The 26,037-nt window shown below is 40.0% G+C and overlaps 2 protein-coding genes across 6 annotated transcripts in view; one reads left to right on the top strand and one right to left on the bottom strand.

The window, feature by feature from the left end:
* Positions 1-26,037, top strand: part of MED12L (mediator complex subunit 12L) — a 319,974-nt gene that overhangs the window by 209,970 nt on the left and 83,967 nt on the right. For both annotated transcript variants that reach the window (XM_030575113.1, XM_030575112.1), the window contains 5 exons: positions 16,641-16,788; positions 17,386-17,504; positions 18,779-18,922; positions 19,929-20,092; positions 21,524-21,655. In XM_030575113.1, the coding sequence (XP_030430973.1) occupies positions 16,641-16,788; positions 17,386-17,504; positions 18,779-18,922; positions 19,929-20,092; positions 21,524-21,655 (707 nt within the window). The remainder of the gene's footprint in view (positions 1-16,640; positions 16,789-17,385; positions 17,505-18,778; positions 18,923-19,928; positions 20,093-21,523; positions 21,656-26,037) is intronic.
* P2RY12 (purinergic receptor P2Y12) lies at positions 3,155-23,184 on the bottom strand. 4 transcript variants are annotated; one of them, XM_030575117.1, is made up of 4 exons: positions 23,107-23,169; positions 21,597-21,626; positions 10,555-10,870; positions 3,155-5,554 (listed from the first exon to the last, which is right to left on the bottom strand). In XM_030575117.1, the coding sequence occupies exon 4, from the start codon at positions 5,528-5,530 to the stop codon at positions 4,538-4,540; it is 993 nt and encodes a 330-aa protein (XP_030430977.1). In that variant the 5' UTR covers positions 5,531-5,554; positions 10,555-10,870; positions 21,597-21,626; positions 23,107-23,169; the 3' UTR covers positions 3,155-4,537. The 4 variants fall into 4 exon arrangements, with proteins under 4 accessions (XP_030430977.1, XP_030430976.1, XP_030430979.1 ...); XM_030575116.1 differs by lacking the exon at positions 21,597-21,626 and having other exon boundaries at positions 23,107-23,184; XM_030575119.1 differs by lacking the exons at positions 21,597-21,626; positions 23,107-23,169 and adding an exon at positions 21,780-21,796.

Genomic DNA, 26,037 nt, shown 5'->3' with positions numbered 1-26,037 from the left:
ATAACCTTGAAGAGCTGCTCTGTGACTTCATTCTGGCATGCCGTGTTCTTGTTTCGGTCCCTCTTCTGGCTGTCCTGTCACTTCTTCAATTCCTATTTCTTGGCGGCGGAGTGCTTCATAACATCACGCAGAAAGTTCTCCGTAGTTGTTGGTCACTTTCTAATTTTTCTCAGCTGTTCAGCCAACAATAACAGAGGGAGGCTCGGCTCCCAGGGTCATCTCTGAGAAGTTTGAATGCAAGATTTTACAGTAGTATTGTTTGTAACACAGAGAACACTGATTCAGTGATTTAAAACACAGCCAATACTCTCACACCTGTCACTACCTGGCTGACCCCAGGCAAACACACATGAGCTATAAAACCTCCAAAATGGTGAGTAGCCGCAGAAGCAGGGTAAATCACTCTTCCTGGACCCTACGGTACACTGGGCACATGGCTTTTGGAGAGAGCCAGCACTGTAGGGGGGGCCTAATCATCATTCCTGTCCCCCCATTTTCGACAGGGTGTGATCATTATAGAAGATGCTTTGCTGCTGAGGGGGAACAAGGAATCAAAGGAGGGTTGAAAACTTCTGCCCTGGTCCTTATGCGGCTCGCCTGTGTGCAGCAGTGGTTCCGCCCCACCCCGGTCATGATGGCATAGTCGTGTGGGAAAGTTATCGTTAACAGGGCAAGAAACAAAGCGGCTTTGCTGAAAAACCTGCAGCAGTGAATTGCCCAGTATCTCCATGAGAGTTTCCTGGAGAACTGAGGGAGATTCCTGTGAAGTGAGGGAGTCAACAGCCTGTTCCACCGCTCACACTAGGCATGCGGTGGGAGACAAGCCTGCTTTCTGCAACCCTTCTTCCCCCAACAACTCACTTCAGCGATTCCCAAAATCAGATTCTCTTATCAGGGGCATCCTCTCCTGTTTGCACTTCGCCAGCATCTGACAGCTGTGACTGGCTAGCCTCCTCCGGGGTAGAAAAGCGCTCCTGGTTGCATGCATCTCTGACCTCCAAGTCGTCATCCTATGTCTCTGGGTCCCCCTCCCCTCCACATACTTGTGCAAGATTTCCTCCTCCTGGCTTGGTCCAGTTTCGACTGGCACACAAGCCACCAAAGTATCCACAGTGGCCTTTGCAGTGGAGATGGGGTCACCATTGAGTATCGCGTCCAGCTCTTCGTGGAACTGGAAGCTCGTGGGTCCAGCACTGGAATGGCGGATTGCGCCACTTGTGGTAGGTGTTCCCTAGCTCGTTCACTTTGACCTTGCACTGCAAATGTGTCCTGGTCATTGCCCCTTTCTGTCATGCATCATGAAATCTGTCCATAGGTATCATAATTCCTATGGCTGGAGTGCAGCTGGGACTGAACAGCCTCCTCTACCCAAATGCTAATGAGGTCCACCAGCTTGGCATTGCTCCAAGCAGGGGATCACCTGGTGCTTGGAGCAGGCGTGGCCACCTGGAAAGATGTGCTGAAACTACTGAACACATCAACGAGCAAACAGGAAAGGGACTTTCAAAATTCCAAAGGAATTTATGGGGTAGGTCACCTGAGGGCAGGGCAGTAGAGTTCAAACTGATGACCAGAGAGACGAGAACAGTCATTGTGCACTTAGTGGCTTGACAGTGTGTACACCTTGGGAGTTATAGTGCTTAAGCCTGCTTTACTGTGCAGAAACTTGCCAGTGTAGATAGGGCCTGTGTGTGTGCTGGCTGCTGGGGAAGTTTCTGAGAGATATCATGTGCTGTCTCTTTAAGGCACTCACTGAAAGCTGTCCTGCTGTTGAGCCATGTGCCCCCTCCCTTGCTTTGTGGAGATGGGGTATGTTGGCAGGTGGGAGGGGGAGAGACTGTGTGTGTGTGAGAGAGGGAGAGATTGTGCTGGCTGCTGGGGAAGTCTCTGAGAGACTGTCTCTTTAAGGCACTCACCGCCTGGAAGTCTCGTTCAGACCTCAGATCTGTTGCAAGTCCTGAGCCCTCTCCCCTGCTCTGTGGAGATGGGGTACAGGGATGGGGAATGGGGGACAACTTGATGTCAGCACCCCCTCCCCCGCTCTGCACAGCCCTCAGGAGGATCTTGGGAGCAGCTGCAGGAGCAATGTGGCTGCAAAGCGGTGTGGGGGAGGGGCACCAGAACACACACTGCCAGATGTGTGTGGCTCTGCTAATCAAGTGCGGGACACTTGAATCACTCCTGGCCAGCCGTACAACCACGCAGCTTAGAGGGAACACAGGTGTGCATGCAAAAGTGGAAATAAATGTTTTTTAAAGATCATTGAGAAATCTGGAGTTTCGGAAAGTAAATTGAACTACCAGATCCATCTAAACTAAAGTAAGTGACACTTCCTCCTCTCCAAAGAGTTACCCATATTTTCTTCTGAATTTCATTGTACAACTAGAGGGAGGGGAAATTAAGACATCACTTAAACTATTAGTAACTACACTTATAATTAGGCTTGGCAGAATTCAGTTTTTATTACAATTTCAGCAGATAATATTGAGCAATATTTTTAAGTATCTCTTCTGATTTTATCTATTTAAATTTTCACAATTACAGGAAACTGGAGGGCATCAGTCAATGTAATGACAGTAGACATTGAGATTCAAAAAGTTAGCTTTATAACTATTAAAACAAAAATTGTCAACATCACATGTCAAAATACAATGCAAATATCTTTAAATCAACAAATCATACCAGTTTTTGCTATTCATTTGATAGTCCATTTGTAACATGCCTAATTCAAAAACCTAAATCACTGGATTTTGCCGATAAAATCTTATTTTGCTTGTATGCACATTTTGATTATCAATGAAAGTATTTTTTCATCATTTTGTGTGTTTATGGTGAAATTGATGTTGACTGATAAAAATCTAATCCTTCTAGGCGTATTTTATAATTATGGTTGGTATGATTTAGTGCAGGGGTCAGCAACCTTTCAGAAGTGCTGTGCTGAGTCTTGATTTATTCACTCTGATGTAAAGTTTCGCGTGCCGGTCATACATTTTAATGTTTTTAGAAGGTCTCTTTCTATAAGTCTATAATATGTAAGTAAACTATTGTTATATGTAAAGTAAATAAGGTTTTTTAAATGTTTAAAGAAGCTTCACTTAAAATTAAATTAAAATACAGAGCCCCTTGAACTCAGGCAGTGTGAGTGCCACTGAAAATCAGCTCGCGTGCCGCCTTCGGCACCCGTGCCATAGGTTGCCTACCCTTGATTTAGTGAATCAATGAAGTAAACCATAAAACATGTATTACAAGTTCAGTACTAAAATGTATGTACCAATGAAGAACATTTTAACAAGTTATATAGTGTTTGGTCTCCATTCTATGAACAGTTACTCCTGTGCGTGCTTCCAGTGGTCATAGAAAGTATACAGAAGGTAATATCTGTTCGTAGGATCAAAGCCTTACATGTCAGTGAAAGATTTTTTAGACTTGGAGTCTAGTTAGTAGTTGTATCAGCAATAAGTCTGCCAGTGGTTGTTTATGGCAACCTAGGGCCATCTGTTGTCAGAATTATGTACATAATTGTTATTGAAAATTGCATTCCCGATTTCCCCATTTTCCAAACCAAAAATGCATAATAGCTGTAAGTAAAAAGCATAGCTAGAAATCTAGTATAATGAAAACAAAAACTGATGTTAACTTTCATAATTGATTTAACCTTTTCAGTGCTTCTGTCCCATGAAACCCAGGGACTATTGTGTAAAACTAGTTTTATTGAAAACGGTCAAATTCCATTTATATATTGCTTACCCTAAAACCATGGTTTTTGGTTGGTCTTTCAGAATGTATTCTGGGGTACTCAAAGGTTTAACTTCAGTCTAAATAGATGTGCTTAATATACATCATTTGTTACTGTATACAGTCATTAATAAATGGTCAGCAACATTAAAAATGCAAATGTATGATGCCAGAAGTGAAATATTCATTCTGTTAATTCAGCACATGTGAATAGCTTTTTTTCCCCCTATGCTTAGTAGTTTGGCATTTGGACGCAAGGTGATAGATTTCTTTTTTTTAAAAAAATATCTGGCTTATTGATATTTTCTTCAGTTGCATTTTTCAGATTTTAATTGATTTGGGTGAAATCCTGGCTCTCACTGGAAGTCAGTGTGCTTTGTCATCAACTTCAAGAGAGCCGTGATTTCACCATTTCACAGTTAATAAATTCATCTATAGTATTCTATGACTAAAACACTTTTTTATTTCTTTATAATTGTTTTAATAAGTATATAGGCCTGGATCCAACATGTGCTTAAAACTCAAGCACAAGAATATTCCCACTGGCTTTCATGAGACTACTTGAGTGTAACTAAACATACACTTAACCACTTTGCTGCATTGGTGCCATCACCAGTAGTTCCTCTGTTCCAGTATGTGAATGCTTCTGTCATATAACCTAGATTCAAATAGCACAGATTCAGTTCCCAGAGAGGTAATGTGGGAGTTAACCATTGATTTTATTGGGAGTAAGACCTGGGCATTTATTATTAATAAGCATGTAAATACCTATATTATTTGCTATTGACCCAATTTTGTAGCCTTACATTGGCGTCTCATCACTACTATCTCCATTGTTCTGCTCCTTGATGTGTTTGTGCAACATGTTTATCAAGGATTTTCTAAAGGACTTACAAAGGAAAAAATATATGAATGGATCTAGGCACGCATTTAAAGATGTCAACCAGAGGGTGCTCTCTTTTATATAGAACAATATGTTCTGAGCAGAGCATTGAAAAACATCTCTTGTTTGGCTCAAGGTATAGGGAATTCTAGTAAAATGGAATGGCACAAAACAAACAAAAAACACTGCAATAATGATAAATACCTTAATATTTACAGGTTTTCTGGACACCTTCCTGGTGCATCTTGTTCTTTTATATGATTTATACAGTTCTTTAGTTATGAGTATGTAACATACAACAATGATGACCAAATTAACCCAGAAGATAAACTGGCAAATGTAGTTCACAATTTCATGCCATACTAACCCAAACTCTGATTTCAAGTGAGCACATTTCTTCACCGTTTTACGTGTGGGTTTTTTGTTTGTCAGAATCATGTTAGGTAGTGAGAGAATAAACATTAATATCCATATTACCGTGGACAGAATCTTAGCGCCTAACAAGCTGCTAGTGCTTGATGTTTTAAATGGTCTGGCAGTTTTCTGATAGCGATCAATAGTTATTAGACCCAGAAACAAAATACTAATGTACATGGTGAAGTAAAATATGACCTGTGAGACCTGGCATACAAATCCCCTCAGTGCCCAAGGCACCATTTTTGCATCACTGAGAATTTTGAATGGAAAAGTCAGGATCATAAGGATGTCAGAAATGACTGTGTTCTTAAGGAAGATGATGAAATTAGATTTACTGGAGATTTGAAAAAACACCCGCATCGCCAGGCCATTCATGACAATGCCTACGAAAAAGAGAACAGTGTAGAGCAAAGGAAAGAGAACTTGACTGATTTTGTTATCACTGTTGCAGTTGCTTTCATTTCCAGGATAGCTGAAGTTGTATTTGGCGTTCATTTGTACTTCAGTATCTTCCCCCTCCTGTTAAAACAAAAGATGCAGGGTTATTGTTTATCAGGCAGAGAACTGCAGCATTCATTTTATTCAGGGTGGATAAACATCACTGATATAATTTTTAATTGGATTTTTAAATTAACATATGGGCTGTTTTTTTTAAATGTAACCTATTTACATTAATTTTGAAATTGACAACTTATGTTAAGGCATAAACCTATTATAATTAAACTCATTTAAATTAAATTTAAAACATTATATTAAGCAGAATCTATTTGCTGCCACATTTGATAGCAAGTGAAATCACTGAACTAGTGGAAGTCACTGGCTAAGCACCTGTACCCCGAGTTTGTTGAAGTGCTAACCTAGCTTTTGACAGCAGTAGCATCTTCTGCAGGTACAGAAAGGATATCTTTTCCATTTCAGTTTATTCAGCTAGTTCAGTTCAAGAACTAATTCATTCAATGTTAAGAAGCTTATTGGGATCTGAAAAAACAGGAAAGCTTGTTTTCTTATTCCAATCTATTAATAAAAGCTAAGTGTAAAAGGATGAAATCTATTAGCTCTAAAATCTTGAAAGAAACAATCAGTCCAATTCAGTAACTATATATAATACTTCCTTTGTTTAATGAAGCAGTTAGTTTTAAATGCAGAACATCTTTTGATAAAGAAAAAAGTTATGTATCCAGCATGTTTAAGGTAGTTTCATTTAATTAAAAAAAATGCTGTATTTGAATTTCCATCCAAATAGAGACTGACACAAATCACACAAAATTAATCTAGTAAATAAGAAATGTATCATCCACCATTTTCTAACATACAAATGTAACAATTAATCTGAATAAATGTAAATTAACTGTATAATTGTTTAAATAAACATGTAAAGATATACAGACCCTCTTGATTAGCAAAAAGCACCAAATGTAGAATAAGGTTATATTTAGTTGAAAATTAACATATTGTAATGGTTACCAACTAATGAGAGTCAACCTTTCTTTAGGAAAATAACTAAGAAGTACAAATGCAAAATATGATTAAAATCAATTATTTAAATCAAGGTTTCCTGCTTGCTGATTTAAATCATAGTTAAAATTAGTGATTTAAATCAATCTACCCGCATTGTATTCTGGTTATTCTATGTATATGAATGTTGTTGGGTTTTATGCTAGCATAATATCTTATGTATTTATCACCACACCATAGATGACAGATCTGCAGATACAGGGTTAAATTCAGAGGCTGTTTTTCTTAAAATAATGTAGAGTAATTTCAACCATGATCAGTTCAGACAGAGATAGGCACTCTTAGACCCAGTTAGACTCTCTTAGACATTGGTAAGTTGGAGAAGCTTGAGTTTCAAGAAGCAAGACGAAAGTAAAAAAGTTTAAATTTAGATAGGGTGAAAGGTAAGGAATTTAAGCCCTCTTACATCCTTGTTTTCCTCTTCTCTCTTTTGACTCACAGGGTCAAAGAAGTGATGTGCTAGGAATGTGGGTAAAATACACACTAATATCAGTAAATGGATGTTGAGTCTAGATTGGTCTGGCACACAGACAGAGGGTTGGGGGCCAGAAGAAGGTGTAAGATGCACCAAGAGTGTCCCCTCTGAATATGCCCCACAGGTTATTCCTTTTGGAGATGCATGCTCTTTCCAAGTGGTTTCCTAGTACTTATGTTCTGTGGGGAATTGCTAAGCAAACTCTAACCAACTACTGTGTATGTGCATTGCAAATACCACCTTGTGGGTGACTGCAATAATGCACTCCACACAGTTGTGGATTATAGGCCTTAGGCCACAACTGCTAATCCACAACAGCACTAACGATGAATTCAGGGGAAATACAGGGTTGTCATTTCATTTTTCCTTGTATCGTGATCTCTCCAAACGAGTTTTCAAACGAGGGAAGGAAAATGTTCTTCCCATTTTTTTTAATATGGGGATAGGACTGCTTATATTAGTTGCTTTTGGCTACAAATTTAGTAGTGGTAATAATTAGATTAGCTGCTAAAAGGAAACCATATACAGTGCTCAGTAAATTATCTACTAACTTTTTTTTTCTCACCTACCTGAGTCCTCCATCCTAGAACTTTTAGGCAGCTATGGACCTCCCCTGGCATAATTATTTTTATTTCCCTTCCTTGTTGCCCCTAGCCCTTGAATATTGTTGCCCCAGTCTCCCTCTGTTCTTTTCCCTCCCCCTACTCCCCCCTTGACATGTCTCTTGCTGCTGCCCCTTCTTGCTGATCACCTCTCTGTGCTGTCTCTTGATCTTACTTTATGCCTCTTCTAAAGATCATTCTTCCCCTGTCTTCCTCTGCTTTGACTTGTCTCTATCTCATAGAACTGGAAGGGACCTTGAAGGTCATTGAGTCCAGACCCCTGCCTTCACTAGCGGGACCAAGTACTGATTTTGCCCCAGATCCCTAAATAGCAGGCCTCCCCCCCTTAATATCTCCTTAGTCATTCTGCAGCCACGAGAGGCTTTCCCTTCCAAGGGCAAATGGAGGGAGGGAGGGAGGGCAGGAAGGAGGAGAAACTTTTGGATCATCTCTCCTGCTGGCTGCTGCCACCCATGGACAGGAGTGGGTGGCCGAGGATCAGCTCTGCCCCAGCTTTGTCACTGTAAACTGGCTTTAGATTCTACCATCCCCCATCAGCTTTGGCAAGAAGGTAGGAGGGGACTCCAGCTGTGATCTGGGGGCAGGAGGCACCTCTAGAGCTGCTTCCTATCCTCATTACTCTATCCAGCCAACTAACTGGCTAATGCACTGAGGCACCTTCCAACTCTCACACCAACTGCTGAGCTGCTGTTCTTGGGGGAAGGAAAATTTGCAGGAAAAATGTTTTGCTGCTGCATGGGCCCCACAGTCAGGGAATCTGTTAAAAACCCCTCATAAGTCCCTGCAGTCGCCTATTATTGCTGTAAGTCTTAAACCTTTAGGCACCAGGAGGTGTGGTACCCCCAACTGCCAGGGTGGCTCCAAGCACGCCAAGCGCATGCTTGGGGTGGCATGCCGCAGGGAGCGCTTTGCTGATCACCGGGAGGGTGGCAGGCAGGCAGCCTTCGGCGGCATGCCTGCGGAGGGTCCACTGGTCCTGCGGCTTCGGTGGACCTCCCGCAGGCGTGCCTGTGGAAGTCCGCTGGTCCTGCGGCTTCGGTGGAGCCGCGGGACCAGCAGACCCTCCACAGGCATGCTTGCGGGAGGTCCAGTGAAGCCGTGGGACCAGTGAACCCTCCGCAGGCACGCCTGCGGGAGGTCCATCGAAGCCGTAGGACTAGCAGACCCTCCGCAGGCACACCTGCGGGAGGTCCACTGGAGCTGCAGGACTGGCGACCAGCAGAGTGCCCCCTGCGGCATGCCCCCGTGCTTGGGGCGGCGAAATGTCTAGAGCCGCCCCTGCCAACTGCAAGCCTCCTAACAGTCCATTTTCTGAGGGAGACTTGAGTACTCGCATAAGGGCAGGAATATGCTTTGAACCTGTGTCCTGTTAGGTTTGCCTCCCCACATACTGTCGCTGTCCCACCTCAAGTACCAAACTCTACCCCAGGTTTTGGGACAAAGGATGAAGACACCATGCTGCCAGAGACTCCTGTCCTGCCTTTCGGTTGTGTCAATAACATGAAATGAAAATCTCAAGGCACTGCTCATCAGCCTTTTGCATACTTTGTTGTTGGTGATCCTCAGCCAGCTGTCAGACCAAAAACTTCTTAAAGTAAACAGGTCCAACTCCTCAAACGGTGATCCCACAAGAAAGCACAAACCGCATAAAGCATGGCAGATCCACCATTAGGGAAAATCCCTTCCTTAACCCCAAACAGCAACTAGTGTCATACTTTGCATGTGACCAAGGACCAACTATCTCAGACCTTAAATGTGAAAGCCATGCTGATTCATTAGTCTCTGGACTTGACAACCAGCTGTTGATATTTAAGACCAAAAAGCCAAGCATATTAAAGTGCTTTGAGATCCTGAAATGCAAAGTGCTACAAAAGCGTAAAGCAGTATTACTACTATTTACTACTTATTAATTGTACATTGCTTTCCTTAGCCTTTGTAAGGAGGCCCAAATAGTTTTGCCATGCCAAAAGGGAAGAAGGGTAAGATAGGACATAGGATAGGAAATGCTGCTATGAATCATTTGCTTTAATTACAGCTAACAGTGTGTTATAAACAAAAAAAATATTTAAACAAAATTTAGTTTGAGATGTCAAAATATTTACCAACAGATCCTTTCAAATAACTGAATTGATGCAACTTTATTTTCAAAATTGCATATTATCTTTGTGTCACAAACAAAAACATCTGATATGTGTCCATCAGAAAAAACTAGAATGTCACTAATTTGCTCGTTGATAAAGTGTGTGCTTCATAATATGTGTACAAATGGCTGTCTCTCCCCACTTTTCTGCAAAGATTAAGCTGTGTTGGCAGTGTCCTGTAGCTTGGACTCATGTTTGTTCAAACGTCACAATATTTAGTAATATGAACTGTTATCACTAAGAATTAAAGTGCACTAGTCAAATAAATTAATGAAGTATTGCTTTGTTTTGGTAGTTGGTTTATCTGTTGTTTACAAAATTAAGAACATTGGATTTCCCAGCAATTAGGACAAAGGTATGATCCAAATGCTCTACTATATAATCCAAAGATGTTTGGAAAGACGGGTGAAAAAACATATAAGGAAGGTTGCAAGAGCGAAGTTTTAACTGAGCAGTGCATATCAAGCCCTTCAGTGATACAATTATAAAAATTACTATACTTCAATATTATCCCAGTAGGAGTGTGGGGGGGTTATAAATAACTATAGATGTTCTGAGTTATCAAATATGTACATCTCTCTGATAACGTCATTATTAAAAGGTGCTCACTTGTATTTCCATCTGTAAATGACAGTATGACAGGAATTTATGAAACACCATGTATTTTTAAATGTAAATATATTTTTAGCTGCACATATCAATTGTAACTAAATGGTTATTACATAAGCTTGAGGAGCAGAAAAGAATATGTTGAGAGAAAATTACCTTACAACTGAAGAAAAATGCTGAAATATTAGATCTTTCCTGTGATGGGAAGTTAATATTGTTGGCAGATCATCATTTGCTATTCCTTTTCCCTTCTGATTTTCTTTCCTTTTTCTAAGCTTGAGACTCAGAAGCTTAGTAGCTTACTTCAGTAAAAATCCTCCAGATCAACAGAGAGAGAGAGAGAAGGAAGCTGTACATCCCAGCTTTAGTACTTAGAAAGACGCTCTGCTCTCCAGTTTGAAACTTGTGTTTCTTAGCTGTGCAGACAGTTTCAAGTTTCAGGTGACAGCCTCGATGCTTCTGCTTTTATTTCCTGCAAAAGGGGGAAAAGAGACTTGGTTAAAAAAAATAAACATTAACCTTCTGCTTACAATCCATTGAAATACTTTGTGAAAACTACAGATAATGTTTTTTAAAAGCTTTTATATAGTTGTTACTTTGTGCAACTCCTGAAAAGTTCAGAATAATATATGATCAATTTCTTTCTACCTTGTGGTAGTATATCTATTATTATGGAAGATGTTCCAATTTGAATTTTTTTATTTTTTTGCTTAGAAAACATTTAATTGTGTTTAAACAAACGTAGTGATTTATTATTTTTGAGCAGAAAATTATATTACTGTACAATTTATTGGCCCTTCATGTAGATTTCAAAATATTTCATATCATTTTCCCAGTTCTGTTTCTGCTTATTTAATCATTTGCATTTTGAAACTTTAAGAATGAGCCTCAGTTAAAAATTGATTTGTACAGTAGTAACATAAATGATAATACGGTCTGGCTCACCATTTTGTTATATTGCCACTGAGGATTAGGATTAATAAATACAGATTTTGAAAAACAATAAAAATACAAGTTTGGGAGAAACAAGGTAAACACGTCTTTGTAACAGTTTGGGGGAAATCTGTCTACTTACAAGCTGTGAATTCTGTTTGATATTATGAACTCTCTGTATAGCTATATCAAACTACAAACTCCAGTTTGTTTTCTGAGCACTGTTTTGATTATAAATCTGTTCTGTGGCTTCATCGTGGCTCTGTAGCTGGAACACAGGAGATGTCAGAAGAAATTTTTGCACCTAGCAGAGAGTTAACAATGAAAGTTCTTTAAGTTTTGAGTGTCGTCCATTCAAATGGAAGCATCCTTGGTCAAAGAGATAGCTACTGCCCAGGGCAAAGCAGTTTTTCAAACTTTGACTCCAGATGTTTGGTGATGAAACACCAAGGTGCCTGACAGGAAACTTTGATCACCTGTCAGAGTTTTGGCCTAGTGACTGGACGTCTATAAAAAGAAGTCTCTTTCTCTAGCTGTTTGAGAGAAGAGACCAGAACCAGAAGGCAAAACTGTTCAGGGAAAGAGGAAGAACATTGGATTTCCTAGAGAGCTCTGCCCAAATCCCCCAAAATGCTCAAGAGTGGTAAGGAAATTGAGTTGGGGAATTGTGTATAGCAGTTCCTTATTTTGCTCAGATCTGTATCTCTCATGCTGTATAAAGTAAAGAATGATTGTTTTAGAAATCTTTTTGCAAAGTCCATTAATTTACTTTATCACTTGATCCTGAAGCGATAAACTATAAATCAGAGTGCCCACAAGGCTGGAGCTCTGGGAAAGTGTGCTACTGGGGAGCCTTTTGGGGAATGGATTCAGCGTTGGGCTTGGCGTTTAGGGCAGTTGGACCATGTGGCCCGACTCCCAAGTTGGGTGCCAGAGTGCCTATGCCTAGGGAGTGGGCCTAGAGGCTATTGGGAATGGACATGAGTCATTTCTAAATGAATAGGTTTGGATAATTGTACTGACTGGCTGGCTTTGGCCTAGTTTTGATATGATTGTTGCCTTAGTGACCTTATTATTAAGTAAACTTGCTTACAGCTGCTGCTATATCGGACGAAGATGATATTTTGACCATGTACTTAAACTGGAGAATAATGGATACACAAAATGTGCTGCCAAAAGCAATTAGAGAAAATTGAGTCTGTAAATCACGTAAAGGGTAAAAGTGGTCTGATCAAGCATTTATCATCAGTGCATAGTCAGTAATAAATCAATTAGGAAAGAGAAATAACATGAAAACAGCAAGGACAAAATCAAGGCAATTGAAGTTTACGCATATGTATTGTAATGAGTAGCATAAGATACACAATATTCGTAATTCTTAATGGTGATTTGAAGAGTACTCATGAATATGTAATTTATATGTGTATAAAATGTGGTCAATTATAAGGGACAGTTGGAGCTTCATAGGAGAAATCCGGCTTGATCTTTCTATGTCTCAGGAGAAGATAACTGGCCATTGTCTTTTTCTGCATGTCTGCCGTTTCCTACTTTAACCGTGATTGTAATTGCAAGGCGTGTGTGGTTCAAATACAGATTGGAATTAATAAACCTGAGTGTCTTGGACGTGAGTGTGTGGCATTCTTACCCAGGAAGGCAGAAGGAGGAGAGAGCGCTCTGAGCCTACCCGGACCAAAGGAGAGCATAAAAGCATACAGTCCCTATCCTGTCCGTCCAAATCCAACGGCCTGATGACTGCCCGGCTGGGGGCACATCTGCTTACAGGGTGACTGTAAGAGTCTGTGGCACAGGCACCAGTGCAAAGTTTGCCCAGATGCTGACCAAGTGTTATTGAGGAGGCACAAATGCTCTGATGCATCCATGTGGTACCCAGGGTCATGAGGCACTTCACTACCACCTGCACTTAGCATGAAGAAGTCTTGTCTATGCTTGCTATGGACCATTTCCCTGATACATAGGGTCACATAGTGACAGATGATGTGGAAAAAGCTGAAGTACTCAATGCTTTTTTTGCCTCGGTCTTCACAGACAAGGTCACCTCCCAGATTACTGCACTAGGCAACACAGTATGGGGAGGAGGTGAGCAGCCCTCAGTGGTGAAAGAACAGGTTAAGGACTATTTAGAAAAGCTGGACATGCAGAAGTCCATGGATCCAAATCTAATGCATCCAAGGATGCTGAGGGAGTTGGCTGATGTGGTTGCAGAGCCATTGGCCATTATCTTTGAAAATTCATGGCAATTGGGGGAGGTCCCAGGTGATTGGAAAAAGGCAAATATAGTGCCCATATTTAAAAAAGGGAAGAGAGAGAACTACAGACCGGCCAGCCTCACTTCAGTCCCCAGCAAAATCATGGAGCACTTCCTCAAGGAATCAATTTTGAAGTACTTGGATGAGAGGAAGGTGATCAGGAACAGTCAACATGGATTCACCAAGGGCAAGTCATGCCTGACTAACCTGATTGCCTTCTATGATGAGATAACTGAGTCTGTGGACATGGGAAAGTGGTGGATGTGATGTATCTTGACTTTAGCAAAGCTTTTGATATGGTCTCCCACAGTATTCTCGCCAGCAACTTAAAGTAGTATGGATTGGATGAATGGACTATAAGGTGGCTAGAAAGCTGGCTAGATTGTTGGGCTCTATGGGTAGTGATCAATGGCTCGATGTCTAGTTAGCAGCCGGTATCAAGCAGAGTGCCCCCGGGACCGGTTTTGTTCAACATCTCTATTAATGATCTGGATGATGGGATGAATTGCACTCTCAGCAAGTTCACAGGTGACACTAAGCTGGGGGAAGAGGTAGATACACTGGAGGGTAGAGACAGGGTACAGAGTGACCTAGACAAATTGGAGGATTGGGCCAAAAGAAATCTGAGGAGCTTCAACAACGACAAGTGCAGGACTCTGCACTTAGGAAGGAAGAATCCCATGGACCGCCCCAGGCTGGGGACTGACTGGTTAAGCAGCAGTTCTGCAGAGAAGGATGAGGATTACAGTGGACAAGAAGCTGGATAGGAGTCAGCAGTGTGCCCTTGTTGCCAAGAAGGCCGACGGCATATTGGGCAGTATTCATAAGAGCATTTCCAGCAGATCAAGGGAAGTGATTATTCCCCTTTATTCGGCACTGGTGAGGCCACAACTGGAATATTGTGTACAGTTTTGGTCCCCCCACTACAGAAAGGATGTGGACAAATTGGAGAGAGTCCAGTGGAGGGCAACGAAAATGATTTGGGGGCTGGAGCACATGACTTATGAGGAGAGACTGGGAGAAACTGGGGTTACTTAGTCTGCAGAAGAGAAGAGTGAGAGGGGATTTGATAGCCTTCAACTACCTGAAAGGGGTTTCCAGAGAGGATGGAGCTCAGCTGTTCTCAGTGGTGGCAGAAAACAGAACAAGGAGCAATGGTCTCAAGTTGCAATGGGGAAGGTCTAAGTTGGATATTAGGAAACACTATTTCACTAGGAGGGTGGTGAAGCGCTGGAATGGGTTACCTAGGGAGGTGGTGGAATCTCCATCCTTAGAGGTTTTTGGAGGCCTGGGTTGACAAAGCCTTGGCTGGGATGATTTAGTTGGTGTTGGTCCTGCTTTGAGCAGGGGATTGGACTAGATGACCTCCTGAGGTCCCTTCCAACCCTAATATTCTATGATTCTGTGATGCCACCAGCCTCTGGCAACACAAGCACTGCCTTCCAGGCCTCCAAAGGACATGCTCTCTCTCCACAGGTTAGTGATAGGCACACATCAACCCCTGAGTCTTGTGAGGATCCCTCTGGAGTGCCTAGACTCTAATCCACTGAACACTAACAGAAGTCTCAAATTCACTGCACCCAAATGAACAGTACACATCACGTTACAAGATTCAGTCAGGATCACTACTTAACTTCACATATTGTGTGTGTGTGTGTACACACATATATGGAAAGTAAAAATATTGGAAGCAAATGGTTACAAATAAAATAAAATCATGACGCTGTTTCTAGAGCCTAAACTTAACTCACAAGGCATTCCTCTATTTCCTACAAGTTAGCTTATCCCAAATACTTTCCCCAGCATTTTGAACTAGGCTGGCTGATATCCTCTTTACATAACAGCAAGCCTGTTAGCAGCTTGTAGTCACAGATTAAAAGAATCCAGGGTGTGTCTTTGCATCTCCAGGTATGCCAGGCCAGACCTTTGATCTTCACCTGAAACCAGGATGCCCCCCAATCTCCTATTTACCTCTTCCTGTTAATTTCCTTCTGAAGTCTCCTCAAGCTGTTCATTAGCATTTGACTCAGTATGCTAATCATCGGTGCTGACTTCCCCTCTGCACGGTGGGTGCTCAACCCTCCCCCCGCCCCTGGCCCCGCCTCTTCTCGCCCCTGTACTGCCCGCTTCCCACCACTATTCCACCCCCTTCCCCCAAGTTCCTGCCCCTGCCCTATCTCTTATCCACCTCCTCCCCTGAGCATGCTGTGTCCTCACTCCTCCCCCTCTCTCCCTAAGCACCGCCAAACAGCTGTTAAGCGGTGGTGGGCGCAGGACGAGAAGCACAGGAGAGGAGCAGGGATGCGGCATGCTGGAGGTGGGGGAGAAGGAAGCGAAGAGGGGGGAGCTTGGCTGCAGGTGGGTGCGGAGCACCCGCTAATTTTTCTCTGTAGGTGCTCCAGGCCCGGAGCACCCATGGAGTTGGTGCCTCTGATGCTAATAGACTTCCATTGTAAGACACACATTATATAATGATCCACCAGGGAGATAAATGTCTCCCACCTTCTTTCTGGAGAAGTTTATCTCAAAGCATGCTACTTTTAAGTGACCTGCCTTTATCTACAAGGCCTATACAATGTAATTTTCAGCATATGTACATAACTACTCACATTTTCCGTACATACATCTCACAATGATTATGATGACCCACATGACACATGACTCATTTTGGTGAATCCAAGGCATCCCTGTGCCACTTGCCAGTTGGCATCAATAGGTCCTTGGGTCACAGGTTCATTAGGGCTTGTTTTTGCTTTTGAGATCTCGCTGCTCAGTATTCAGTATAGGAAAGGATGAACAGATAGAGTTGGCAAGGACTAAAGTGAGTACAGAAAAATTCATATTTATGCATCTGTGTTTAAGTGATTTGAGTTTCAAAAATGCTATGCAGCTGGCATCTCCAAAATTAATCTGTACTATGTAAGTAAACCCAAGTTGTACTTAGTGTTGGAAAGAGAATTAATTGTCTCTTCTTACTCCTTAATAGCAATCAACAAGAGAAAATGAAAGTTGTTTAATTTGCTTGCTTTGCTTGTTTCTCAGGAAGAATCTTCTAGTCATGAATGTAACCAGCGCATGATTCTTCTTTATGGTGTTGGCAAAGAGCGTGATGAGGCAAGGCATCAACTGAAGAAGATTACCAAAGATATCCTGAAAATCCTGAATAAGAAAAGTACTACTGAAACAGGGGGTAAATACTGAGCTTTCCAGAGTCTGTAATGCATAATGTAGGGACTGCGTAGAGAGTTCTGGTTAGAGCCATGCAAATTTATCATATAATTTGACTTCTTTCCTTCATAATCAATTAAAAAAAAAAAGCAGTACTACACCTACAGCATGAAATACCTAGAATAGATCTGCCTTATAACTGCACCAGTACAGTTAAAGTTATTTCAACTATATGTGTCTCTATCCATATTAATAACTTGGCTGTAAAAATTATGTTCATGCTAAAATCTGGAATACAGTACATCAGCCTGGAAAGATTTATGTTTACTACCATTTTAGGAAAATTGTTTAAATATTTTCAGCCCTTGCTAAATGTCTTTTTTTTTTTTTAACACTTGAATGACTTAAAAATGTTTTTCCCCGAAGTTGCATCAAATTATATGCTGTGAAATGTTTTTTTCTAAGCGCAGTGGAAAACTGGTGTGAATGGTGTTTTATGTGGTCATGTAGAACCAAGCATTTACTTTCTGTTTTATTTGTCTTTGAAGCAGTAAAAACGTAAAACTACATGGGCTCTGTTAAATATAAAATGACCAAAATAATGTTTTATCTGTTTAAGTTGGGGATGAAGGGCAAAAAGCCAGGAAGAACAAACAGGAAGCATTTCCAACTCTGGAGACTGTGTTCACCAAACTGCAGCAACTGTCCTATTTTGATCAACATCAGGTGACATCTCAGGTACTTCTTTGCATAACATTGTATCCATTTTGCGCTGTTTACATATCAAGTAGGAAGAAAATGATATGATAAAAAATCTGATCCATACACAGTATTAATTTTTAATGCACGAGTACTTTATCGCTTAAAGGCAAGTGGAATGCCGCCTCAGTATTTCTAAATACCTTCTCCAAATCGTTTATTTTGTATTGGCAGGATGTTAGTGAAGCTATTACTAATGTCATGAATATTGTACAGTACATATGAAATATTTGGAATTGTTGCTATACTATTCAGCTGTCTCGATGCATAGATTATTAATTGACTGTAGTGTATTTATTGCTTATTACTAAATTAAATGCATCAGTTTTGGGCAGTATGCCACTCATCGGTCTAGGGTGCAAATTATTAACTTTTTTCGTAAAAGATGGTGAAATCTTTTCCATGTTTCTGTTTAACATGCATGTGAGAGAGAGAGAGAGAGAGCTAGAGAAAGAGAGAGATTCAGTCTTCACTTAAATTTTTTGTAGAATTTAAACATTTTTAGCTTATTTTTGCTTCTGCTATCAAAGCTACTTTAGTAAATAACTACAAAACACAAATAATGTGTGAATTGTTTTAAATTACATGTGGGCTTTCCACAAAGAGACTTCTGTCAGGAACTGCAAATTTGTTTCCATTCAAAACCTTCTAGTTTGTCAACACAGACTTTCAACATTTAGTGATAAAGTGATTAGTGCTAATTAACGTTATAAAAATGCCATTAATGCTAGTAACGTTTCCATTCAAAACCTTCTAGTTTGTCAACACAGACTTTCAACATTTAGTGATAAAGTGATTAGTGCTAATTAACGTTATAAAAATGCCATTAATGCCAGTAACGTTTCCTTTAAATATATTTTTGAGATCGACACTAGAAACAAATCATAAAAGAAAAGTGGGCATAAATTCAATAGATTTAAAAATCTTGTAATTGCAAAAATTAAGAATAAGTTGATCCATTTAGGCCACAGGGAAAATTAACAATTTTTTTGTCTTGTTTTTGCTGGCATAGATCACAAAACTAGGTCAGAATTGAATATATATTGTAGTAAACCAGTAAGTAAAAAAACCTCTGCTTAGTTATCACTTACTAGAGCACTGACATGTTGTACGGTGCTTCTATTATTTGATGCTTTAGTAAACAGTTATCGAAAATCACTTACCTAAATTGATGTTAGAAGTGTTAATATTTAGGAAGAGAAATACTCAGCTGTTATAATGTTTTAATACACAGAGGGTTTTTATTTTCACAGATCTCCAGTAATGTTCTAGAACAAATAACTAGCTTTGCTTCAGGTACATCATACCATCTTCCTTTGGCTCACCACATACAGCTTATCTTTGATCTTATGGAGCCAGCACTCAATATCAATGGGCTTATTGACTTTGCTATACAGGTAACAAAGCGATTACTTTGTTCTTATGTATGTCAGGACAAAGCTATAATGTGTTGTTTCCATAAATGATACGTGCCTAACAAGTAGGCTTGTAGTTTGTGTAACAGTCATATGCAGAACAGTGACATGCTGTACAAATAAACATTCTGTGGTGTTAGAGTAGATTTTTCCCCTCACATTATAAATATGAAATTATTACCTTGATATTAAACACAAGTCATAAGAGACAGGAACTTAAGGCAAAGGGAATAAGTGCATTTGCCGCCCGCCAGAGGGTAAGACGTGTCTGACGAAGTGGGTATTCACCCACGAAAGCTTATGTTCCAATACATGTGTTAGTCTATAAGGTGCCACAGGACTCTTTGTTGCTTTTTACAGATCCAGACTCACACTGCTCTACCCCTCTGATACATGGGTAAGACACTGTCCTGGGAGTTAGGAGATCTGGATTCTTCTAGGTTTGGTGCTGTGTGACTTTGTGCAAATCACTTAACTACTCATGCTTCAATTTCCCTGCCTGTAAAAAGAGGGCTGCCAATACTTAACTTCCCTTTTGCAGTCCTTGGAGATCTGTGAATCAAACACACTATATAAGAGCCTGTTATTTGCAACCATACTTTTATTTTTTTCTTAATAATTGTAGGATATATTTCAATTGCCTTTAAAATGTGCTGTGGTTTTTGAAAAATCACAATTCCAGAACATCTTAATCCAGAATGTCTTATTTAATACGGTTTCATTGTCTATTTTAATCTAAAGCACTTCTCTCTTATGCAACAGTTGTCTAGACACAAGAAACTTTCTACAGCTGTGAAGATAAATTCTTTGCGTGTGTGTTTTTTGTAGTTTCAGTACTTTCCTCTCGACTTCTAACTTATTAAATAACAATTTTAGCATATTATTGTGTGATGTTTCAGTATCTTTTCTCATTTATGATTCTTGGAAATGTTTTGTAAAGCTTCATTTGGAAAAGGATATTCAGTTCAGTATTTATCTTGTACTTTAGCTGTTAAATGAACTGAGTGTTGTGGAAGCGGAACTACTGCTGAAGTCATCCAGCCTGGCAGGAAGTTACACAACAGGATTATGTGTGTGCATTGTTGCTGTTTTACGGCGTTACCATGCCTGCCTAATTTTAAATCCAGAGCAGACTGCTCAAGTTTTTGAAGGGTTTGTAACTACTGTATTTTTCTATGTTTGTTTATGATATGCATAATTAAAGTAAGAATATATTGAAATATATGTCAGCTGTATACACTGCATTACATATAAATCGTTCAAAAACAGTTTAAACTAGTGCAAAAATTCAGTTTGAATGGTTTATTTTGGTTAAGCTTAAATTATTGAGGAACTGATTTAAGATAACTTGATGACCTGCTTTTACACTGAAATAAGGATTTTACATCAGTGTAACTACATTTTTTTAAAATGAGTTATACACAATGCAGTCATTTCTCTGCTGATTTTTGCAGTGATTTAGCTAAACTGGTTTTAAATATTCTTTAAGATCTGAAGTGGTTATCTGTCCTATTAGCTATGGATAGTTACAGGATGGTTCACTCAGAGTTGTTTTTCTTGCTTTGTGTTGCAGTAAGTTCCCAAGTGCTCCACTGTGTTGAGCACTATACAAACATCATATAGGACAGTCCTTGCCCCCAAAAGCTTACACTGTAAATAATGACAGATAGGCGTAGAACACACTGGCCTCTCAAGTGCGACAAAAAAGGGCATAAAGTAGGTAACTGTCCTGGTATAAAATCGTTGATGCAGAGGATACTGTGGCCTTCATTCCTCAACAGTGCCTTATTAGCAATCACTGTAGACACAGGGAGAGCCAAATAACCTGGGAAATGTATGCTTCCATGTACTGTTACAGTGATATTAGCTGAAAACTGAATTCCATTGGTGCAAAGCCCAATTAAAATGTGAACTGTTTAGTCCTTCTTCGTGCACATTAAGGTTATGCTGTGCTAGGTTAGTAATTGTTGCACACTTTTGCAGCATTATTATTAGGGAACAGGGCTATAAATCTTTGATCTGTTTTCCATAGCCCTGATTGTACAATGAGCTCTGTTTGGGCAGACCCCTGTGGCCTGTGTGGAATCCTCTTTATGTCAGTAGGACTCCCCTTGTATGTAATTCGCTGCAGGATTGTGGCCCATATGTGTAAAATACTATGAACACTTAACTATTTTCATTTTAAAATTGTGGCAATAGGCTTCACATGAAACCCTTTATATCTCTTGAGAATGCATTCACTTTGACTTTTCTATGGGCATAGACCATTGTCTAGTTATTGGCATGGATATGTTAATTTTATAATATTAAAATGTATAATTAGGTTTTAGAGAGACAAGGTGGGTGAGTTAATGTCTTTTCTTGGACCAGATTTGTTTGGTGAGAGAGGGCAAGCTTTCAAGCTTATGCAGAGCTCTTCTTTAGGTCTGGGAAAGGTACTCAGAGAGTCACAGCTAAGAGCAAGGTGGAACAGGTTGTTAAGACAAGAAGCTAACATTGCAAGAGACTATTCAAGGTGAAATGGGCAGTTAATAAGTTTCAAAAGTCTGAGTTGGAATTAATCTCTGATTCTTTTTTTTCCAGATTATGTGGTGTTGTCAAGCATGTTGTTAATCCAACAGAATGTTCTTCCCCAGAAAGATGTATTTTAGCTTACCTCTATGATCTCTATGTGTCATGTAGCCACCTGAGAAGCAAATTTGGGGACCTTTTCAGGTTAGTTGCACAAAGATGTTGCAAACTTAAATTTAACTCTAGAAACTAACAACAAGCAGACTGCTGCCTTTCTATATTGTATTAATGAACTTTGAATTCAATTTATCTGCTCTTTAAAATGCACCTTTTCTACTTGCTGGTTTTCCTTTGCCATACTTGTGAATCATTTTGCCTACACAGACTGTTTCAAGTTTGAAACAGGTCCTGATACTGCTTGAGTGCTCAGCGCAGCAGGCATACCTCTGTGCCCACTGACACCCCACTGACATCAGTGGAGCTCCATGTGAGCACGCAGATCCACCTGCATGGAGCTCCATGCAGGAGGGACCTATGTGGGTAAAAGTGCACATGTACAGAACAGAGATAATGCTAGCAAAGCAGTTTAATTCTGTTAATTGCAGTTTAGTTTTCATTAATTTGAGATCCTCCATAACGTACTAGTATTTTATAAATCTCCTGTAATAATTACACCATCATTGAAAATAATGAAGGCTTAGCTCACACCACTACAGTACCCTGCTTACTAAATCTTTCATTAGAAATAGGTAGAGACACACAAAAAAGTGTGTGTAGTTTGCAAGGTGCTACATTGCAAACTTTCAGTTTCTTGTTCTAAATTGGAATCTTACTTTAGAAACCCCAAAATCAGTATTTTTGGCTATTTTGAAACAGACCTTTTATCTGTGCACTTGCTTATTATGAAAGTTACAAGCCAGCTTACTCACAATGTTTTCCCCATTTATCCTTGTGGTTTTGATCTGCATGTTTCATGTTTGAGGTTTGTATTGCATAGTTATCTGTAGATGTTGTAAATGGGTTTATAAATGCATGTGACCAGGATTTCTACAATTTTGCTTAGTAAAATATAATGAAATATAGGGTAACTTCTTAACTACACATATGTCTAAATAAAATAACTGTACATTTATTCTACTGCCAACCCCATCCCCAGATTTTTCAACTCCAAAAGCTACAGCTTAATAGAGCATATAAAATGGCAACAAAAAACAAACCGACCTCCCCAATAAATCCCACAAACAAAAAAAATCTATTTTATTGATGTCCTATAATAATACTTTAAAATGGCATGCTAATAACATGGGAGTTCTAACTGCATCTGCACCCAGCACTTGTGTGACAGATTTTCCCGTTCAGCATAATTAAAAATGACTGATTTAATATACAAACCCTCTGAAGACTGGTAATTTATAAAGAAATACAGGAGGTTCCTTAACTATAGCAGTGCACATAAGGCACTAGCATTATTGTAGTTTAATCTTTGAAAGTGCCTTACTGTGTGTGACACACAATAGTTAACTACTTCCAATCACTCTTTCAGCTGCTTTCTGCCACACACACTGCAGGTACCATTGGTTCCTTCTTTTAATAAATTTCAAAATATATTAAAATGCTGCATTTAAGAAAACATTCACTTTATACTTTGCTCTTACCTTCTCTCGACTTCAGATTTTAAAGGTGGTTTCTCTGGTATCATCCTAAACAGTTGACATAAGGAACCCTACTGGGGCTTCAGGACTTTTTTATTTACTAATGTTTACTACACTTCCTTTTTTTAAACTCTCTCTTCACATTTTTTTCATTATTCTGATCTGACCACTTCCTCAGCATACCATGTCAGAAATTCAGTTTACAGATCCACTGTATTAAGATAGGGTTACCATTGTGACCATTAGGAAAGAAGAAGAATTCTGTTTTGTGTTCCACTCTGTAGAATAAATTGAATATAAAATATTTTGAAGTATCTAAGTCCCATTTTCCAAAGCATGTAAGAGGAAAGGCCATTTGAAAGTCAATGGGATTTAGGCTCCTAAGTGGTGTCAGTGCTTTTGAAAATGCTATCCGAGTCCCTAACTGTCTGGCTATGGGCCTCTTTCTGCACTGTATGCATACCATACTTGCGTTGTTTTTCAGGAAACTAATGTGTTCCATAAGCCGGTTTTACATCTGTTAACATGGTTTGAGCTGATTCTGGCATTTATTAGATTATGGTCAGACTGTAACTGGTGCTGCCTGGGTGGGGGGATGGAATGTAATGAGCTTTCCCCCTCCTACCCACTCCACTTGTGAAAGGGTCAGCCACAATGTGACTAGTGAGCAAAGCCACCACTATATGTTGCAATTCCAACAGTACTGGATTCTTTAAAGGGGCACAGTGAGAGGAGGACCATGTCCTTGTAACTGGACAGGCCAAGAGGGACACATGCAGCCTGCATTTTTAATGAGTGGTAGAGCTGAGGCTGCAGCATGTCCCTCCCTCAAGTCCCAGGAGGATCTGGGGATCCTACAACAAATTGGGCCCCAACCTGCTAACATAAAACAGGGTCTTCAAGATATAATCTAGCCTTCAATCTCTAAGCAGCTGGCTAATGATTAGATGTGGAATAAGCAGCCCCATTTTCAGAAATGGCAAGCTACTTGTCTCAAGGAGAGGAGTTTTGTTGTTGAAAAAATAAATGCCAGATTTTCAGGTGAAAGTTGTGAGGGCTTTTTTACCTTCTAAACGATGAGTTGTATGGAAGTAGACGGATGGTGAGTGACAGCAAAGTTCTGTAGACTTCCAGCGAAGTTACACGTGTACACAGGTACCAAAGCCGATTTTACAAAATGAATGAAAACAGAGATGATGGAGAGATGTTTTGTCAAATAAGTAGTGAAGTAAGTGGAACTGACATTCAGCATCTTCAGCAACCTATGCTTCCCTCCTTACGTACCAAATAGCATGGCCAGACAGCAAGTATGAAAAATTGGGATGGGGGTGGGGGACAATAGGCACCTATAGAAGAAAAAGCCCCACATATCAGGACAGTCCCTATAAAATAGGGACATCTGGTCACCCTAGTACCAAAGTAGTTGTTGGTTCTGCAGAGTCTGGATTATCCACCACCTCTGGTGGTGTACTTTTGGCTCCAAATTACATTAAACTCCAGTCTTATTACTTTGCTTCAGTGAAATGTGTGCAAAAGTTATGGTGCTGATTGATTGATTGATTCATTCATTCATTGAAATGTATAGCTACTTCAGGCTATTCCATTCGATAAAATACATAAAATAATACGAAAAGGATGCACATGTAAATAACCACTCCAGCTCTTAGCCCACTTTCTCCTCAAAAGCTTAAGTGAAGAAAGAAAAGATTGACTTTACAATTGTTTCTGTGGTGTTCATATTACTTTGGTGTCTCAAAAATTACAAGCCAATTACATCCCTTGTTGAACTACTGACTTCAGTGGAGTTGCATGAAGGATAATTTTGTTCAACTTAAGAACATAAGAACGGCCATACTGGGTCAGACCAGTGGTCTACCTAGCCCAGTATCCTGTCATCCAACGATAACCAATGCCAGATTCGTCAAAGAGAATGAACAGAACAGGGCAACCATCAAGTGATCCATCCCCCGTCATCCAGTCCCAGTATCCAGCCATCAGAAGCTTTAGAGACTGCAAGCCCAGAGCATGGGATTGCATCCCTAACCATCTTTGCTAATAGCCATTGATGGATCTATCCACCAACAACTTATCTAGTTCTTTTTTTTAACCTAGTTATAGTTTTGTCCTTCACAACATCCCCTGGCAATGAGTTCCACAAGTTGACTATACATTGTGTGAAGTATTTCCTTATGGTTTATTTTAAACTGGCTGCCTATTTATTTCATTGGTTGATCCCTGGTTCTTGTTTTATGTGAAGGGGTAAATAACACTTATTCACTTTCTCTATGCCATTTATGATTTTATAAACTTCTATCATATCCCCCCCTTAGCTGCTTCTTTTACAAGCTGAAAAGTCCCAGTCTTTTTAATATCTCCTCTTATGGATGCTGTTCCATACCCCTAATTTTTGTTGCCCTTCTCTGTACCTTTTCCCATTGTAATATATCTTTTTTTGAGAAGGGGCGACCAGAACTGTGTGCAGTATTCAATTGGTGGGTGTATCATGGATTTAGATAGTGGCATTATGATATTTTCTGTTTTATTATCTATCCCTTTCCCAATGGTTCCTAACATCGTTCGCTTTTTTGACTGCCACTGCATGTTGAGCGGACATTTTTGGAGAACTATCCACAATGACTCCAAGATCTTTCTTGAGTGGTAACAGCTAATTTAGACCCTATAATTTCATATGTATAGTTGTGATTGTTTTCCAATGTGCATTACTTTACATTTATCAACACTGAATTTCATCTGTTATTTTGTTACCCAGACACCCAGTTTTGTGAGATCCCTTTATAAGTCTTTCTAGTCTGCTTTGAACTTTGGCTGTCTTAAGTAGTTTTGTATCATCTGCAAACTTTGCCACCTCACACTCATTTGTCCAGATCATTTATGAATATGTTGAAGAACACTGGTTCTAGCCCAGATACTGAG

Source organism: Gopherus evgoodei, chromosome 9, assembly GCF_007399415.2.
Source record: "Gopherus evgoodei ecotype Sinaloan lineage chromosome 9, rGopEvg1_v1.p, whole genome shotgun sequence".
Taxonomy (NCBI): domain Eukaryota; kingdom Metazoa; phylum Chordata; order Testudines; family Testudinidae; genus Gopherus; species Gopherus evgoodei.
Note: the sequence above shows the minus strand (reverse complement) of the source record. Positions and strands in the feature narration are given on the sequence as shown.